This window comes from Coffea eugenioides, chromosome 1, assembly GCF_003713205.1.
Source record: "Coffea eugenioides isolate CCC68of chromosome 1, Ceug_1.0, whole genome shotgun sequence".
Classification (NCBI taxonomy): domain Eukaryota; kingdom Viridiplantae; phylum Streptophyta; class Magnoliopsida; order Gentianales; family Rubiaceae; genus Coffea; species Coffea eugenioides.
Genome location: NC_040035.1, coordinates 2,698,186 through 2,717,598, shown reverse-complemented (window position 1 = coordinate 2,717,598; position 19,413 = coordinate 2,698,186). Strand labels below are relative to the sequence as shown.

Here is a 19,413-nt window from a genome sequence, read left to right as displayed (position 1 = left end):
ATTATTTATCATTTTTTTTAAATAATTATCTATAACATCAATCACGCAACAATCCCTACTCCATCTTGCTATCTATTATTGTATTTCAACCACTATTTTGTTATGAGATTGTAATTGAAATTAAAGATTTTTAGTATCTATTTATTCACACATATTAAAAAAATCAAGGAGATTATACTAATAAACATAGATGTACCCGATATAATGAATTTAAAAATATTTTTGAATAATAATTATTTATCAATTTTTTTAAAATAATTATCTATAACATCAATCACACAACAATTCCTACTCCATCTTGCTATCTATTATTGTATTTCAACCACTATTTTGTTATGAGATTGTAATTGAAATTAAAGATTTTTAGTATCTATTTATTCACATATATTAAAAAAATCAAGGAGATTATACTAATAAACATAGATGTACCCGATATCCCTACTCAAACTTGCTATCTATATTGCATTTCAATCGCTATTTTGTTATGAGATTGTAACTGAAATTAAAACTTTTAACTATTTTATTTATTCACACAAATAAAAAAATCAAGGAGATTATATTAATGAACATAAATATACCAACAACATGTTTATGTCAACTGTTTAAGATGTAATTGAAAATATTTTTTAAAATAATAATCTGTCCAAACAAATCAATTATTTACTATTTACCAAAGTAATCCTTGTTCGGATTGCCATATTTCTTCAAAAAAATTATGTCTTTTCTAAGAATTGATTTTTTAATAAAATTTTACTATTTACCAAAGTAATCCTTGTTATGATTGCCATATTTCTTCAAAAAAATTATGTCTTTTCTACGAATTGATTTTTTAATAAATTTTTTTTTACATTTTCTACGGATATATTCTTTGCGAGAACTCTAGAAAATAATAACAAAAAACAGTTCTTCTCACAAGATAAGTACTACTGATATCAAAGTCCAGCTGTCAACAATTCAACAGGGAAGTGTTGAGAATGTTTCCCAAGCTGTCAAGGATTTTTTCAAAAATAATTTTGGTAAAAGAATAAATAAATAAAAAATCTATAAATCTTGTGGTGGCCAAATTTCCTAAATTAAATAAACAACCGACTTTTGTACAATACGCGTAGGAGAATCTTAGCCCAAGTCCTAGCGGACTTTTGGATAAGACCTCTTTTCAACCGACCAGATCACAGATTTCAGCTTAATCCTAACCGTTCATTCTCTTCCCAAACATCTATAAATACCCAATCCCATCCACCGACACTTACCATTTTCGCCTGCTAGTTGTGTGGTAAGATATTTGTCTGCTCTTCTTCGTCGTAGGTTTTGTTTAGGTTCTAGGGTTAGGTTTTCCCTAAATTAGATTCGTTTGCTGTGGATTTTTGCCTCAGTTGAAGGTTAGGAGCTTCAATTGATGATCATCGCTGGCTCGATCGTTGCTTCTATGGTTTGATGATTTGGTTAATTTGAAGCTTATTATCGCTAATTTTTTTATGGTGATTTTCGAGATTTAATCATGATTGTGTTTTTGGCGGTGGATCTGGTGTTTTGAAGGATCGAACGGGATGGGTACCAGTTTTTGCACTAGTTTCGGTTTGTTTATGTGGTAATTTCTGGTGGTAATTTCTGGATCATTCCAATTATCGGACAAATTTGACATCAAATTTCCTTCAAAGTTAGCCCTTTTTGGTTCTTCTTTTTGGTTTTCTTGCTGTGCTTCTTGTAGAATGATGGATTTCGGGCCATGTGGAGTGGGAAGGAACTATCTCTTGGATGGATGTGAGGGTAATCTGAATCTGGAGTTTTTATTTCATTCATATTTGTGGTTGTTATTGTTGTAGGCGGTGCTCTTGACTTTCAGTAGTTTTGGTGTGGTGACGATCGAGGATTGATGAGGAAGATTCAACTTTTACTATTGTTGGGTTTGTTGATTTGTAATTTCTGGATCGTTCTTTGTTATCAAGATTTTCGTGTTTTCTTTTTCTGGTTCTTTTGATGTTCTCGTTGTGGCGTGGCAGAATCCTAGTCTTCGGTGGGGCTAAAAAAGACTTTCTGGACGCGAATATTATACGGCATCGGGAGTGTTTTCCCTCGTCCCTTTTTTGGTTTCCCTTTTTATTTCCTGAAAAAATTAGTCGGGGAGTCTATCAGTAACTGGCCTTATGTGTTGTATTGATTTAGGGGAGCTTGGATGCAAGAGGGTTTACCCTGCTATACTGGTTTACCAAATTCGAGAGAAGTTTTCTCTGTCCTCCTTTTCTGCTGTTTGACGGAGTTTTCTGGCTATAGATGCTGAGTTGCTCAGCGAGGTGTTCGTTTTCTGATTTGCTTCATTACTTGTGTTGTGCAATATAGGATTTCTGTGATTCGGAGTTGCGGTGATAACTGAGCCTTCCTTCCTCAGATGGTAAACTGATTTGGAGGGAGTTATCTTGTCACCCATAATCTTGTGCTTCAGGAATTTATGCTTTTGGCATCTTTTGATATCTGCACGCGGTTTTATCGAGTTTTTTTTTTCTTTTTTAGAACTTACAGGACACACACTGTTGAAATAGCTTTCAACCTCTCCATTCAATTTGCCTGCACCTATTTCGCTGCTCTTCTCTTAAGTCTAGGATTGTGTTGTGCAATATAGGGTTTCAGTGATTCGGAGTTGTGGTGATAACTGAGCCTTCCTTCCTCTGGGTCTTCTCGGAGTTGCGGTGATAACTGAGCCTTCCTTCCTCAGATGGTAAACTGATTTGGAGGGAGTTATCTTCTCACCCATAATCTTGTGCTTCAGGAATTTATGCTTTTGGCACCTTTTGATATTTGCACGCTGTTTTATCGATTTTTTTTTTCTTTTTTAGAACTTACAGGACACACTGTTGAAATAGCTTTCAACCTCTCCATTCAATTTGCCTGCACCTATTTCGCTGCTCTTTTCTTGAGTCTAGGATTGTGTTGTGCAATATAGGGTTTCAGTGATTCGGAGTTGTGGTGATAACCGAGCCTGCCTTCCTCGGATGGTAAACTGATTTTGAGGGAGTTTTCTCACCCATAATCTTGTGCTTGAGGAATTTATGCTTTTGGCACCTTTTGATATCTGCACGCTGTTTTCTCGAGTTTTTTTTTTCTTTTTTAGAACTTCAGGACACACACTGCTGAAATAGCTTTCAACCTCTCCATTCAATTTGCCTGCACCTACTTTGCTGCTCTTTCTCTTGAGTCTAGGATTAGGTTTTCCTAAGTGAGATTCAATTGTTGTGGTTTTTTGTTTCAGCAGAAGGTTAGGATCTTCAATTGATGATCTTCACTGGGTTCGACCGTTGCTTCTATGGTTTGATGATTTGATTAATTTGAAGCTTATTATCGCTAATTTTGTTATGGCAATTTTTGAGATTTAATCATGGTTGTTTCCGGGCAGTGGCTCTGGTATTTCGAAGGATTGAACGGGAAGGATACCATTTTTTGCAGTAGTTTTGGTTTGTTTTTGTGGTAATTTCTGGATAATTCCAATTATCAGACAAATTTGACATCAAGTCTCCTCCAAAATTAGTGCTTTTCTGGTTTTTTTTGATGTGCTTACTGTAGAATGATGGATTTCGGGCATGTACAGTGGGAAGGAACTCTCTCTTGGATGGATGTAAGCGTAATCTGAATCCTGGAGTTTTTTTTTCATATCTGTGGTATGGTTATTGTTGTTCTTATTGCTGTAGGCGGTGCTCTGGACTTTGAATAGTTTTGGTGTGGTGTCGTTCGAAGATTGATGAAGATTTGTGTTTTTACAATTGTCGGGTTTGTTGATTAGTAATTTCCCGATTGTTCTTTGTTATCAAGATCGTCGTCTTTTCTTTTTCTTGTTCTTTTGATGTCCTCCTCGTGGCTTGGCAGAATCCTAGTCTTAGGTGGAGCTGGCAGAATCCTAGTCTTAGGTGGAGCTAAAAAAGATATTGCATCCGAATATTATACGATATTGGGAGTTTTTCCCCCCTCCCTTTTTGGTTTCCTTTTTTATTTCTTGAAAAAATTAGGCGGGGAGTCAATTAGTAACTGGCCCTCTCTGTTGTATTGATTTAGGGGAGCTTGAATGCAAGAGGGTCTGGTTGCATTTTTTATCCTGCTATACTGGTTTACAAGATTCCAGAAGTTCTCTGTCCTTGTTTTCTGCTGTTTGACTAGGGAGTTCTCTGGCTAAAGGTGCTGGTTTGCTCTGTGAGACAGCTGTGTTCGTTTTCTGATTTCCTGCATCAATCTGTGTTGTGCAATACCGGGTTTCAGTGATTTGGAGTTGTGATAACTGAGCCTTCCTTCCTCAGATGGTAAACTGTTTTGGAGGGAGTTATCTTCTTACAATCTTGTACTTAGGAATTTATGCTTTTGATACCTGTACACAGTTTTGTCGAGTATTTTTCTTTTCAGAACTCCGGGAGAAACACCATTGAAATAGCTTTCAACCTCTCCATCCAATTTGCCTGCACATACTTTGCTGCTTCTCCATCAGAGTTATCTTTGCCCATTTGTTGTCTTCAGGGTTTTGAATTTATTTTGGTTCCATATGGTCCTCAGATGCTTAGGATTGTGTCAATATGGCAATATTGCTGCTGTCAGGTATTTCTTAGCTTTTAAATTCTGCCATCAAAGATGTTTTTCTAGGTAGTTCCCATAGAATTTTCTTCTTGATCCGAACAAGAATCAAGTTTATGCTTGTTACATGAATAGGTTTAGTGTTATGGTAGATTATCTGAATTTGTCAATTCATTTGTCAGTTCTCATCTTTGCATCCAATTTCATTTTTGTTGGCTTTTTGTGTCACTGGCAACTTTAATGAGAGGAAGGTCTCTTGTATGTTATTCTGTGAATTAATTGGACGTATTTGAACATAATCTCTTATTTGGGGCTCAACATTGGTGTTTCAGTCGTTGCTTTAGGTTGTGTTGCTGCTATATGTCGTGGCTCTGGGTTTCAGCAATTTCTCTGTGGTGTTGATTGAGGATTGATCTTGAGGTTTTGCGGTTTGTTGATGTAGTTATTCTTGAATGGTTCTGGTTGATGTTTAAAGGTTGTCTTCTTTTCTGGTTCTTTGATGTGGTCTGAGAATGATGGAGTTCTGCGTATGGAAGTAATTCTTGGATGGAGGGAAGCAAAAAAGAGCTTCTTGGATGGATGAATGTGATAAATCGGGAATTTTTTTCTCTGCCAACCAATTCTTTCTTTTGCCTACAAATAGCTGGTATTCGTTGGTAATAGCTTATCTGTTGTCTTCATTTTAGGGAAGTTTGGATTGGAGCATTCGCGTCATTTGTTTGACCTGCTATTACAGCTTACAAGATTTTGGAGGAGCTCTCTTTCCCTACTTGTTTTTCTGTTGTTTCCTTGAAATTGATTAGGAAATTTGTGGATTTGCTCCTTGTTCTCTAATTTCCCATATTACTATGGTGCTGCAACTTAGGGTTTCAGTGAAGTGATTTGTGATTCTTGGATGGATGGAAGCAAAAAAGAGCTTTTCTTCGATGGATGAATGTGATAAATCGGGAGTTTTTTTTTCTGCCAACCAATTTTTTCTGTTGGATAAAAATAGTTGGTATTCGTTGGTAATAGCTTATCTATTGTCTTCATTTTAGGGAAGTTTGGATTGGAGCGTTCTCGTCATTTGTGACCTGCTATTCCAGTTTACAAGATTTTGGAGGAGCTTTCTCTTTCCCTACTTGTTTTTCTGCTGTTTCCTTGAAATTGATTAGGATATCTGTGGATTTGCTCCTCTCCTCTAATTTCCCATATTACTAGGGTGCAGCTTGGGGTTTCAGTGAAGTGATTCGTGCTTCAAACTTGCCTTCCCAATCTCAGATCAAGGGCTAGTTAAATTTTTTGGAGGGAGTTATTTTCTCACCTACACAAATTGTTCTTTTGTGCTAGAGGAATTTAGGGGTTTCAATGCCTTAATTATAATTTCTCTGTGAATCTTTTTGGCCTGGCGGCATGTCTTGCAGAGTCAACTTTCCTGATCCACGATGAATAGAATGGGTCATAACCAAGTGCATCTCTGTGCTTATTCAAGTTTATTTGTATGGGTGGGGTTCCTGGTATTTTGCTCATTCAGCTTGATCTGAAGAAGTGTTAAGGCTATGCATATTGGTCTGATTGCATGGTAAATTATCGACAGTTTTTATTTTAAGATTATTCTCATCTTTGTGCCAAGTCTTTGTAGGCTATTCATGTTCTCATACTTCTTTGCAGAACTCTCTACTTGAGATGGAACATGGGCTTTTTGGATGCGATGTTTCTTAGAATTATGGGATGCGGTTCTTCTTGGAATTATGGAATTGATGTGATGGTGATCCTTAATTTTGAGTTTTGCTTTCTGCTTTATTTTTGTATTGCTGTACTCAGTTGCTCTGGTTTTGAGCAGTTCCCCTATAGAGTTGATTGGTAAAAAGACGGTAAAAAGATTTTGAGGTTAATGACGGTTTGTTTTGTTCTTGGTGATTTTTCAAGATTTGTCCTCTTCTTTGGCTCTTTCGATGTCATTTTCTCAAGATGTCATTTTTCAAGAATAGTGGATTTCTGGTATGAGGAGGCTAGAAGAGCTCTCTCTTGGATGGATGTGAATAAAATCGGGAGATTTTCTTTTCAATCTGGTCTTTCTTTGTTCTCTCTTGCCTGAAAAAATCAGGGTGGTGATGGCTTCTTTCTGTTTTGATTTTAGGGAAGCTTGTTCCAGGAGTGTCGTTGTGTTTGGTACCCTGCTAACTGGTTTTGTAACAAGATATTGGATAAGCGCTCTCTTTCCCTACTCTCTTTTTTTGACTGTTTTGTTTAAAAAATGATTTTCTCTGCTTGTTCTTTAATTTACTATGTCTGTGTCGAATCAGAGGGGTGGCCAAAACATAGGTCTCTGTCCTCAGGTCGAAGGCTAGTACATTATTATAGAGGGGTTTATCTTCATACCTATGCTCTTATTATTCTTTTTTGGCTTGAGCATTTCAAGAGTTTTGGTACTTTTTGATGTCTGTAGACTATTATAAGTATAATCTAAATTCTTTGTAAATCTCTTCCTCCATAGTCCACCATGCTTGTAGAAATGCCTTATGCATTATTTGTTGTCAGTAATTTCTTGAAAGTCTCTGTTCCTGATCCTCAAGGAAAAGTTATCACTGTGTGTTTTGTTCTTGTTGATTTTTCAAGATTTGTCCTTTCTTCTCTGCTTCTTTTGATATCTTTCAAGAAAAGTGGATTTGTGGTGTGTGTAGGCGAGGAGCTCTCTCTTGGATGGCTGGGAATAAATCGGGGGATTTTCTTTTCAACCTGCTATTTCTATGTTCTCTTTCCCTGAAAAAATCACTGGGGGTGGTGGGTGATGGCTTTTGTCTTTTTTGATTTTTAGGAGCTTGTTCCCGGAGTGTTGGTGCATTTGGGGCCCTGCTAACCAGTTTTGTAACAAGATTTTGGATGAGCTCTCTTTCGTTGCCCTTTTTTTTTGCTGTTTTGTTTAAAATGGATTTTCTTTACTCGTTCTCTAATTTGCTATATTATTTTGTGTTGAATCCTGGATTTCAGTGATTCGGAGGTGTGGTTAAAACATAGGGGTCTGTTCTGTCGTCGGTAGTTTATCTTTTGTGCATGAGGAATTTAGGGGTTTTGATACCTTATTTGTAATTTTTCTGTTAACCTTTTCTTATTGTTTGTTACCTGGTCTGGCAGTAATTCCTGCAGAGTCAACTCTCCTGATCCATGAGAAATGGATTGGCGTATAACCAAGTGTTAAATTCTGTCATCTTAACATGTTTGTATAGGTAGGGTTTTTGGTGTTGCCGATTCATCATGGTCTGAAGAAGAATGAATGCTACATTTATCAGTTTTGATAAATATGGCAGATCTACAATTTTTATTTCATCTTTGTGCCAAGTTGAAGTCTGTGTTGGCTATTCATGTAATCACACACTTACAGAATTCCAGTGAGGGTGGTGACAGAGTATGGTACTCTTCTGATGTCAAGCCTATTATATAATTTAAATTTAATTTAAAATTTTCATGATCCTTTTCTTCTATAGTCCATCATGTTTATGGGAATACCTTATGCATCAATTATTCTGGCAGTAATCACTTGGGAAGTCCATGTTCCTGATCCTCATTTAAGAGTACAGATTTGTGTATCACTGCTTAATCCCAAACTTGGGAAGTCCATGTTCCTGATCCTCATTTAAGAGTACAGATTTGTGTATCACTGCTTAATCCCAACTGTTAGTTCCTGGACTCCTGCAACCAGCCCATTTAATTCACCTCCACTGATTTTGCGGCTGCTCCATTAATTTCCGATTAGCTTAATCCCAGGCCCTTCCTTTCTTTGGGGACTGTTTTCTTGTTAACTCATATAATTCTGAAAAGAATTAACGTTATGCTTGGTATGCTAATTTGTTTTGATGGTATGTATATAATCTAAATTTCTGGATGGTGGCAACTAATGGATGGCTCTGATATTGGTTTTCATCTTGGTGTCAGAGTTTAAGTTGGGTTCTGATGTCCTGGTATCCCTTGCAGAACTCTAATCTTAGCGAGAGGATTGTGAAGAAATAGAGGTCTCTTGGATGTTCTGATGTCCTGGTACTGTGGTTAGAGGTCTCTTGGACGTTATTCTTTTTCAGATGTTCTGATGTCCTGGTACTGTGGTTTGAATCATGGAATCTCTCTTCATGCTGTCCTGTTGTGTTTGTTGAAAACATTACTGATGCATTCGTCAGGCTTTATAATTTGTTTAATTCTGCAGATTGGATATAGGAGCTTTGATCATGGTTAGGTGCTCGAGTAACAGGTTCAAGAAAAATGTTTTATTCGTTATGAGTATTCATGAGCTTTTGATGGATGAATTCTGAATTAGTCATGGTAGTTACCCTGTTATGCTGTGTTTTCAGCGTTTTACTATTGAAGTTCATTAGGAAGTATTTGAAAGAATAAAGGGTGCATAGAAATATTTGGTTTGTCGTGTTCGTCAGGGTCCGGTATAAGTTCTTGGAAAATTTTGACATCAATTAGCTTCTTGATCTGTTAAAACTCTGTCACTATTCGATGTTCTTGCACAGAATGACAGATGGGGGGTGAATTATCAGAATTAGGGGATGCAAAGAAGAACTTCAGAGGAATGGGAAAAATTATGGTTTACCCTGATCCTGATTGATTTTGCATATGCTGTGTGTGATTATTGCTGGGCTTATTATTAGTCTTATCTGGTTTCCATTTAGGGAGCTTATTTGCAAGAATCTCTGGTTATATTGTTACCTGGTATTGTGATCTACATGATTTCGAAGGAGCTCTCCTCTCGTGGTTGTGCCTGGTTTTCTTTGTGGTTTAATTTCAGGAAGAGCTGGGAGTTGAACTCAGATGTATGTTTTCAAGCCTGAATTTCTGCATTACTAACCCATCCTAGTTGCATGCTACTGATCACCATGAAATCGAAGCAGATGTAGAGGTTTTTTTTATCCCTGATCATTTGTAATGGATGTCTTGAGCGCAACTGCAGTGTCATTTTGTTTGTCCTGGTTTATTCACGACGGTGTTTTTAATATTCAATGAAGTTTGCAGATTCTGCTTTGATAGCATGAAAGGAGTTTTGGTGGGTCTTTAGCAAAGTTTTGTATATTCTTGTAGCAAACATGCTTATTCCAGTGAATTTAAGATATCCAGAAATTGGGATTTTCTATTTTTGTCTCCTTTCAAGTCATATAGATGGTAAAGATGTGGCTCTTCCTAGTCTACATGGAATTTGATTGACGATTTTGATGTTTGAATGTGGAAAGAAACTTCTGATATGCCATGGGGTGCGGCCTAAGATGCAACTCAGTATGGGTTCATGGTCATGGCGAAGTAGGTATATTTCTTGCCTCCTATCGTTCTTGGGCTTTTGGTGTGTGGTATTTGGTATGTCCATTATTGTTGAAGAGGGTCTAACGGGAGTCGTCCTCTATCACCATTGAATACTCAGCTGCTAGCGTTCATCATCTACAGTTGAATGGAAGAGAAATTCGGTTATTCTCAGTTAGTTAGCAGATGCTTGTTCAGTCATGTTAGAACAGATGCATGCAATATCTGCTTTCGTAGTCATGTAAGAACAGGTACTGGTATTGTTCAGTCATGTAATAACAGATGTCATGTAAGAACAGGTACTGTTATTGTAGTCAGTCATGTAAAAACAGATGCATGCAATCTGTTTTTGTAGTCATCAACTTACATACCACTGGTACTGGTATTTTGTGTGAATTTCATTTCATACTTGAATTTTGTGATCCTCTGGTACGTAGGTTTAGTATGCAACTTTAAAGTGCATGTAACTGAATTCTGTCGTCCTTGGGAAGAAGCTGTTGGACAATCTTTGCTTATGGTCCTAACAGATATGGTGTGGCATCAAGAGGTCCAATCTAAGATTGGCAATAGTATGCGTTGCTGTTTTGGGAGATGGTTCCATTTTGGCAGGCTCTGGCACAGGTTTTTATGTTCATGTAACCATTTGTCAATGATTGACAAATTGAGAGGAATCCAAATGCCTTGTTTACGAGTATTGAAAATCATTAATTTGGTTGAAGTGCGTACACAACTTTGAGGTTGATTTCGTTGGATTTTTCATGAAATGAAAGAGTTCCTGTTTTCCAGGTCAACTTATCATTAGTTCTATATGGCTTGCCTGTGTGCAGCTTTAGCCCCTGTGATTGTATGACGGTCCCATAAGTAAGGTCTATTTGTTGGATGATTGCAATATATAATATTTGATCTTTATCAGTCTTTAGCATCATGACTTTTTTTCAAATTTTTTAAGTTTTTTATTTTATTTTATTTTTTGTATGTAAATCTGTTTTATATCCCATTCTCTTCACTGGAGCTTTCCTTGAACCTTTCCAAATTCTTTTTGGTACAATGCTGTAGAAAATTAACTGTTGCATAATATTTGTTTCAGTGGTTGATTCCTCTAATTTGCAAGTTCGCAACTAATGGTGATGATTTAGTTGATTTAATGGTAAAGTCTGCAGTTATGATAAAAGGTGAGACTTGGTATGAAAACAAGTGAAGAAAGTATATGGTAAGTCTTGGTATTCGTTTGGTGTGTCGCTTTGAAGGAATGTGTAGTAATTTGTGATATAAGTCTGCACTTTCTTCTCTGTTGTTCTTGATTGTGGCTTGCTTGTTTGTATGTTTGTGCTGTTTTGTGTGGTAGTATGCTTGTAACTCTGCCTGTCTCCACAGACAGCCGGTCCCAAGCCCGGGAAAAAGAGGAGGGAAAGCCTGATCTTACGCGATAGTATGGTTCTTCTCCAGGTCTTCCTAGTGAAGTTAACGAGGCAGTTGTGATCTGGGAAATACTTGCTGATGCTCTTCCTTCTGAGGGTATCTTTCCCTTTTGGTGGATTTGTGGATGGCTTGGGTGGTGGGGGTTCCATCATACGTCGGACAATTTCTGCCGAGGGGTACGGAATGTTACAATGGTTTGCCTAGTGCTAGTATCCGATGGATGATGATATGTGTTAGATTTATTGATATGTGTTTTTTACTCTCTTGATTTGCCTAGTATGCCCAAAATTATATAAATATTAGCTTGAGTGTAAAATTGGGTATCATGCATAATTTAGAGAATTTGCCTACATGTCGAGATTTACAATTTAGCTACAATTTGAACTTCATTAGCCTTATCCTCTTTACAGTCCATTATTAACACTAATACAAACACTTATCGCCAATATCCGATGATAGGTGGTGGTAGATACTACTATAAATTCAACAATTAAGCACTCTATTGAAATTACTCAGAAAATAATAATAAATGAGTACAACGATTATTAGATGTTTATATGCCCTACAAAATTTCCAACAGAAATTTCAATAGACAAAAAGAAAACAAAAGCAAAGGAAAAACTCCGATTTCATAAGGAAAATAATCGCACGATCATCAATAATTCATTACATATATGTTGTACTCAACATCACCCGTCTCGGGGTCAAACCGTCAAAGTTGTGAGTTGTCTTTTTTTTTATGGTAATAATAATATTTTTATAATTTAATCTATTCTAATTTAAGACAAAAGAGTCTAAAGAGGTTATGTAAAAATCTACTTGATCAAAAGGCATTCATTTAATTACAATGGTGTTTTTTAGTAGTATTTTTTTTCATTGGTTGTAGTTGAAAAAGTGGAAAAATCAATGTTATTTTTTTCATTAATATTAGTAAAATCAATTTCTTTATTTTTTTAGTTGTATTATTGCATTTTTTCATTGTTTTTCGATATTATTATTTTTAGTAGTTTTAAATTTTTGAAGTAATAATAATAATATTATTATCATGTTTAGTAATATTACTGGTATTGTTATTACTATTACCTATTTAATAAATCTTATATATAGTGACGGTGTATACACTATCACAGTTGGATATACGACATATATGTAAAATTTGAGTTTTAAATTAAAATTCGAATTATGTGTCATGCATCTAATGATGAAAGTGTATACATTGTCAGTATATAGAAGATTAATCCTTAGTATCATTAGTAGTGTTATTATTAATGTAATACTAATATAGTAACAATATACTAATAATTTATTATTAGTAATAATGTACTAATAATATTATAATATAGTAATAATGTTAGTAATAATGTATTAATAATATATTAGTATTAGTAATAATATAGTAATAATTTTTTATTAGAAATCATTAGTAATAATAATATTATTATTGTTATTAGTAATATTACTAATAATTTTAGTAACCATTATGGTAATATATTTAACTGATATTAAATCTCAACACAATAGCCATTACGAACTTTGATAATTAATCAGGGATTTCCTGTATCCAATTTCGAAAGTACAACAACCACTACCACCTCAAAGGTACAATACCTTTAAGCAAGGAGAAGCACTCGAAAGTACAAACCATCCATTTAAGCAAAGTTGCACTTGAAAATCGCTCTACTGTAGAAACGGAAAGCTTGAAAATCGTTCTTATGTATTAAGTAAGGAAGTAAGGATTTCAAGGCCATTGGTCCCAATACACAACATCCAATCTAAAAAATCCACCAAACATGCCAACAAATTCCTCAATATTCCACGATGAACAAGATCAAAATAATAAAAAGGTGGTCACCAATGAGCATATCCAAACACAAAATGAAGGGTGAAGAAAGTTGGTCTTTGACCATAACAAGCAATTGCATTCCAATTTCATCAAACAAGCATCTAGTGGCTCCCTGCTTCATCAGTTCTTTGTGAATTCAACATAAAATACTCACTGTATGATATAACAAGTAGGTAGAGCTCTATAACTAGAGGCAATGGCAAAATGCTAGTTAGCAATCAGGGTCAGATTGCTACATCAGTTCAAAAACATAATCTAGAATACAAAATTAGAAGGTTCCAATGAGAGGCAAAGCTTGGCAACAACTTCTTGCTTATGGTGAACGAGACCCTCCAAAGTTCCAGCTGAGTAGTCTTCAAGTTATAGACCTGAACCTCCATTCCTTTGAGCACCAATTCCCCAAAATATCTAAGGCAAAGAAAATGCTCAGAGGTTCAAGTTCAAACATGATTTACCAAATCAAAATCCTAGCTTAAGAAGCTACGAGTGGTCCGTTGCAAAATTAGCAATTAACAGTACTAACGAGTTTAAATCCAAGTTAGCACTAGAATTAAGACAACAACGCGCAATGAGTTTCGAGAGGACAGAAAATGCACCTTCCCGGATTTTACAGAGCTTTGCAATTTATGAAACAGCAGATTAAGTAGTTTTCGACTAGCTATATGTCTTGAAGCAAATAGAAATACAAGAGGTGTCATCTCAAAAATGAATGGAGCAATTGTATGAAAAGCTGGAAATCATTAAATAGACTTACAAGTTGCTGGAAGTACAACTAACGTGATCCAAATTGTGCTCATGAATTCAAATTTGAACTCCTGATAAGGACTTCGATACCTTCAGTTTCTTTTCCAATCTTAATTGCTGATTTTTCCGCCGATTCACTGCACCAATGTACTTCAATCATCTCCAATGTGTATATGTCTGCAAACTCTGCAGGAATCTCTTCAAGGTCTTTGCAATTTTGTAAGATGAGTCTTTCAAGCTTGGGAAAATCATAACAAGAGGCATTCCATTGAGCAATGTTCAAATTGTCTAAGCTCAGGAACTTGAGATTCTGAAACTCTTCTTCCACGTCCCATATTTTCCCCACAAAGGCACCAGAAAGTAACTTGAGAACTTCCAGGTTTGGTAGTCTCCCAATTGTGGAGATATGAGTCCATGGAAGGCGAAAGTTCCATAAAGTCAATTTCTTTAGATTCAAAGGGAGGTTGAACTCGCCATTGTTAAGAGGGCTTCCATAGTAGAATATCCTGAGTGACTCCAAGTGAGTGAGACATTTCAATCTCGGAAACTGATTGCAGTTCGTGGAAGAATCTGGTGATTCATAGAATATGCAACTCAATTTGCGAAGGTTTGGAAGCCTCCTTATTATCCTTTCTGCATCCTCACCACAAGAAAAAGATGGGCAGGAAAAACTGATCAAATTTTCTAATACGGAGCAATCACCAAGCTCTTCAGCATCTGAATCGAAATCAACGTGGACACTCACATGAAGATGCCTTAAACTTGTGATGCGCCAGATAGTATTTGGTAAGGTGATCTTACCACTTAATCCCTTCACAATAAGAGTTTTCAGTTTCCTGAGGTTGGCTATCGACTGCGGAATGGACCTCAAATAGCCTCCAACTGCTAAATATCTCAATTGTACCAGAATTTCAATTTCTACGGGAAATGAAATACCCAAATTGAAGCATTCAAAATCCAAGACTCTAAGCAATTTGAAGTTGTGCCAAATGAATGAGATGTCATAAGGGCGTTTAGGTTCTGAATCTGTAGAAGCAAAGAAAACCAAGGAACGGGTGGCCAAGCCAGAAGGTTTTGATTCAATAAAGTGGCTTCTCTTCAAAGATATAGCCAACCGATAGGATGCAAATGACACGGGAGATGAATGATGGTAAAAATCAAATTCGAAACCATAATCTGTATTAGGAAAAGAAGCATATGGATTATCCGACCTGGTTATCAGCTGAAAGAAGTTCTCATCCTCGGTTTGAGACTTACAGAAATCAAGGACAAGATCGTGGAGGCGACATGCTCTAACTTTGCCGTTGGATCTTCTTTTGGAGATTATCACCAAGCTTCTGTCAATTAGATCCATCAAGAAAGCCTCGGCCACATCTTCAGAGCCCTTATTAGTTTCTGGTATGAAACCTTCTGCGATCCAAAACCGTATCAGCTTGCTGACAAGAACATCTCTATCTTCATTAAGAACTCCCAAATATAGAAAGCATGATTTAAGATACTCCGGCAAATGTTTGTAGCTGAGATTTAAGACTTCTTTGCACCGAGCTTCGGGATTATCAATTATTTGTGAGCTCAAGTTATCTGCGATTGTTTTCCACGAATTTTGGCTTTTTTCTGTCGTTTTCAGTATACCAGCAGCCGCAACAACAGCAAGAGGCAATCCTTGACAGTGGTAAGCAATGTCCTTTCCGACTCCCACCAGCTCATTGGGGCAACATTCTTCCTTGAATACCTTCTTTTCTAACAACTGCCAACTTTCCTCCCGAGAAAAAAGACTAAGAGAAAGAGGAGGACTGTCTGGTTTAATTTCCGAGGCCACTTTGTGGAGGCGACTGGTGAACAGAATTCTACTTCCATTTGCATTATCTGGGAATGAGTTTTTCAAGTCATTCCAAGCTCCAATACCCCAAACGTCATCCATAACTACCAGATACTTGTTTTTCAGTAACAACTTACGCAATTTATCTTGGAGATCTTCATCCCTCATTTGGCGAATCTCTTCTGTAAGCCCATGAATCCCTGTTAGAATTTCGAGCAACAATCTCCTTTTCTCATATTCTTGGGAAACAGAGCACCATGCACGAAGATGAAAGTGACGCATGACTTTAAGACTGCTGTACACCTTCCTCGCCAACGTTGTCTTGCCTAAACCAGGCATTCCAGCAACAAAAACAATATCCAGCTTTGAGGGTCCTCTAGTCAGCTGGTTGAGAATTTCATTTTCTCTGTTACTGAGATCCACCACAATTTCGTCAATTGCTGATGTATTTTTTGTTGATAACTTGTCAACTGAAACCTGGGTGACACTCTTGGAATCTTGGACTTCCATATCAGGGGTTGTCAAATGAATTCCTCCGGCCTTCTCGCTAAGAAGTCTTAACTCATCCAGCACATTGTCCAACCAGACGAAATGCTGCCATTGAGCATCATCCTCTATTGAATCAATTATGTACTCCGCCTCATATGCCAACTCAGTGAATCGGTCAACGAGATCTTCTATCTTTGGATGCTCCTCAATGTCCAACTGTGAAACATTCTGGAGGTGTATTTGTATCTCTTCCGTGTGGAGCTTCGCCAATGCAGTTGATGCAGAATTATATTTCAGCAGCTCCCTGAGCTTCCTCCCAAGAAAATCAAGAGACTTCAGTCTGGAAGTTTTTGGGAAATTAAACTTTGGAAATTTAGGAATAAGATCCATGAGCTTTGCCTTGATCAAATGTGTCTCCTTATCTAACAGCTCAGGAAATGAAGGGTTGGTCATTTCATCTTGTTCGTTGAGGAAGAAAGGCAAATATGGCAGCCTGTGAAAAAATTCTCCAATTGCTCCTAATACGTCCTCTCTGTCCTTAATTCTTTCATCTGAGAGAATTAGTGCGATACACTCGAACTTCTGAACGAAAAGTTTAATTTGATCTTTCTGATGAGCCATAAGCCTTTCATCATTCCTGCTCTTCAGACGTAATAGCCTCTTCAGAAAGAACTCTCCCTTGTACATCTCAATCTGAAAACGAAGCAGCGGAAGTGAGTATTTCACCACAGATGACTCATGATCCTTGAATGTTGATTCAATCCGTGCCAACAACTTTTGGGGATATCTGCACAGTCTTCTGGGGATTTGTCTACATTTGTCCATGACATCTTCAAAATCAGGAGGCATACTGAAGGAAAGGATTTGCTCCTGCCTCGAGAAGACAAATCTTCGTAAGTAACTCAGAACACCGAGGTGAGTTGTCTAGTTTTGCCCCTTTCGACCAGCACTGTTATTTACACGAAAGTATGAAGGAAGACTGTATGAAGAAATAGTCTGGCCTCTTCTGAAACAAGATAGGCGCCGGCCAAGAGGAGGGGGGAAGAGCAAACGGGAAGGAAAATTTTTTTCTATTTTCTGTGGAGAAGATGATGAAGTGGGAAAAGGTGTGAGGGCTTTGACAAATAAATAAAGGACGCAAACCAAAGGCGGTATAAGCCCCCGGGTTTGCCTGGGCCTTAGATCCTGGTAACGTGTGGTCGCGATTCTAATCCTGCTATCGTCTTGTGTCTCTTGGAGACGGGGCACAAGTACAGTGAAAATAGTCGAGTCCGAAATATAATCCGACGAATCTCGAAAATTCACTGCATCAGAAAAAAAAAAAAAAATGACGGGCCACAAGTACAGTGAAAATAGTCGAACCCGAAATATAACGCGTCGAATCTCGAACATCCACTGCATCAGGAAAAAAAAAAAAAAAGAGCGAAGCAAAAGGCGGTATACCGTGTCCCGTGTACGTCAATAATGGATGAAAACGTGGCCCTTTTCTACGCGTGTTTGACGTTTCTAATGGACGTGGACATTTCTAAAGGAGTGGGTGACTACACGGGGAAGGCATAAGCTGTGAAACAAGCAGCGGGGTCTATTTGGATTATAATAATTTTAAAACATATCTCATTTCTATAATATATTAAATTATTAATTTTAAAATTTTTTTGTAATAAAAATTATATATATATATTTCTATGCTAAAATTTTGTCCCTACTTGCATATATTCTCTATTCAGCCCAAAACAACAGAAACAAATTGAATTTTTGGATTTGAGATGGATCTGAAGAATTTGGCCTACGAATTCATCTTCCAGAAACAAATTTAGAATGTGCTCAGCTTGTGAGCAAGTTGGTATACAGTATACTGATGAAAATATCTTAAAGTTGTGTACTGATGAGTGGGACCATGAATGTCTACTTTAGCACAATCTGGACAAACTTGAAGCTGAAATAATTGAAAACATTGTACTGGAAAAGAAAAGCTAAATGATTGTTTCCAAGCTATAGAGGGAAGAAAAAGGGATAACTGATTGGGGAAAGCTGTACAAGAGAATTAGAATTTAAATCTGCGGGCTTTAAACGAAATCCAACCAATCAGTAGTGTTGAATTAGAATTTAATGAATTCCATAAAAGTTAAATGTAAATTACATATAAAACATAAAAATTAGACAATAGTCATCACAAACAATCATTCCCTTGAGTTATAGTGAAAAACATTCCCTTGAGTTATAGTGAATTAAATCCAAAAAAGAAGAACAAATTTTTTTTATAAATAATAACAAAATAAATTTTAGTGGTGTAAGCAGAAAATGAGATTAGTCTGTGTGATGTTTAGGGCCGTAAATTGAACTAAATAGTTTGGTACTTGATTTGAACTCGGTCGAACCAAACCCGTTCAAGTTTGTTTGTTTAGGTTTTAATCCAAATTTGAACATAATTTCAATCTCGAAAATATGAACAATCACGATTTTCACGTTGTCTAGCTCGATATGTTTAGAAATATATAAGGCAAGTAAATTTCATAAATATACATCTAAAGTTTTCCTTCTTAACTCCACTTCTTTCCTTTTCGTATATTGCTTATCTTATAAAATAGCAAGCATATAATGCTCGTCTCTTGAATAGGTATAATTGATTTTGATTACATCCATAATTCATTGTAATAGTTTTCTTGGATAGGCATAATTGACTTTAATTGCATCCCTAATTCATCGTAATAGATTTCTTGAATATCATAGAGCAAAATTTAACGGGAAAAAAGGCAACAAATTCGGGTGAAAATCTCCATATAATACAAAATGAAATTTCAAGTCAAGCAAACTTTGATGGTATGTAATTGAACTCGATATTTTGACAAGTCAAGTTTTTCATGAACATATGTCTGAATTTTCAAACCAAACTCGATCAATTTCTTTCAAAAAATTATCAAACACAAACTAAGTTCAAACATCCCTTTTAATTTTCAAATCAATCCTGAACATACCTCTATCCAACTCGTTGAGACTTGTTTTCAGTCTTATTGATACCAAAATTACACTTCTCTAATAAATGGACAAATTGCATTGCATTTCATCATTAATAAATAATATAAAAAATGCTTGCAGTTACAAAATGAAAGATTCCTATACATTTTCACTTTGATTGGCATTGGACGTGTGTGACCCATGAAACATATGTTTGGTACTATATTTTGTAGTATAGTGTATGACTTGTGTAGACCTTTGTGTATGGTCCGAATCAATTTCTGCCCCAAATCCCATAAATGGCACCACCAATTAGGGACTTATGCAT

At 36.4% G+C, this 19,413-nt stretch overlaps 1 protein-coding gene and 1 long non-coding RNA gene across 9 annotated transcripts; one reads left to right on the top strand and one right to left on the bottom strand.

Moving 5' to 3' along the window:
* Nucleotides 1–1,276: 1,276 nt before the first annotated feature.
* On the top strand, nt 1,277–10,568 carry LOC113771544. Of its 8 annotated transcripts, none has more exons than XR_003468452.1 (5): nt 1,277–2,389; nt 2,618–2,713; nt 2,939–6,109; nt 6,199–7,938; nt 8,059–10,568. It is a non-coding gene; the product is annotated as an uncharacterized LOC113771544 (long non-coding RNA). The 8 variants fall into 8 exon arrangements; XR_003468453.1 differs by having other exon boundaries at nt 2,618–3,607; nt 3,681–6,109; XR_003468454.1 differs by having other exon boundaries at nt 2,618–6,109; nt 6,199–6,295; nt 6,668–7,938.
* A 2,543-nt stretch (nt 10,569–13,111) lies between these two features.
* On the bottom strand, nt 13,112–17,244 carry LOC113750063 (putative late blight resistance protein homolog R1A-3). The gene is made up of 2 exons (XM_027293985.1): nt 13,833–17,244; nt 13,112–13,486 (listed from the first exon to the last, which is right to left on the bottom strand). Exon 1 carries the CDS (start codon nt 16,977–16,979, stop codon nt 13,872–13,874), a length of 3,108 nt encoding a protein of 1,035 aa, XP_027149786.1. The 5' UTR covers nt 16,980–17,244; the 3' UTR covers nt 13,112–13,486; nt 13,833–13,871.
* Between the last annotated feature and the right edge of the window lie 2,169 nt (nt 17,245–19,413).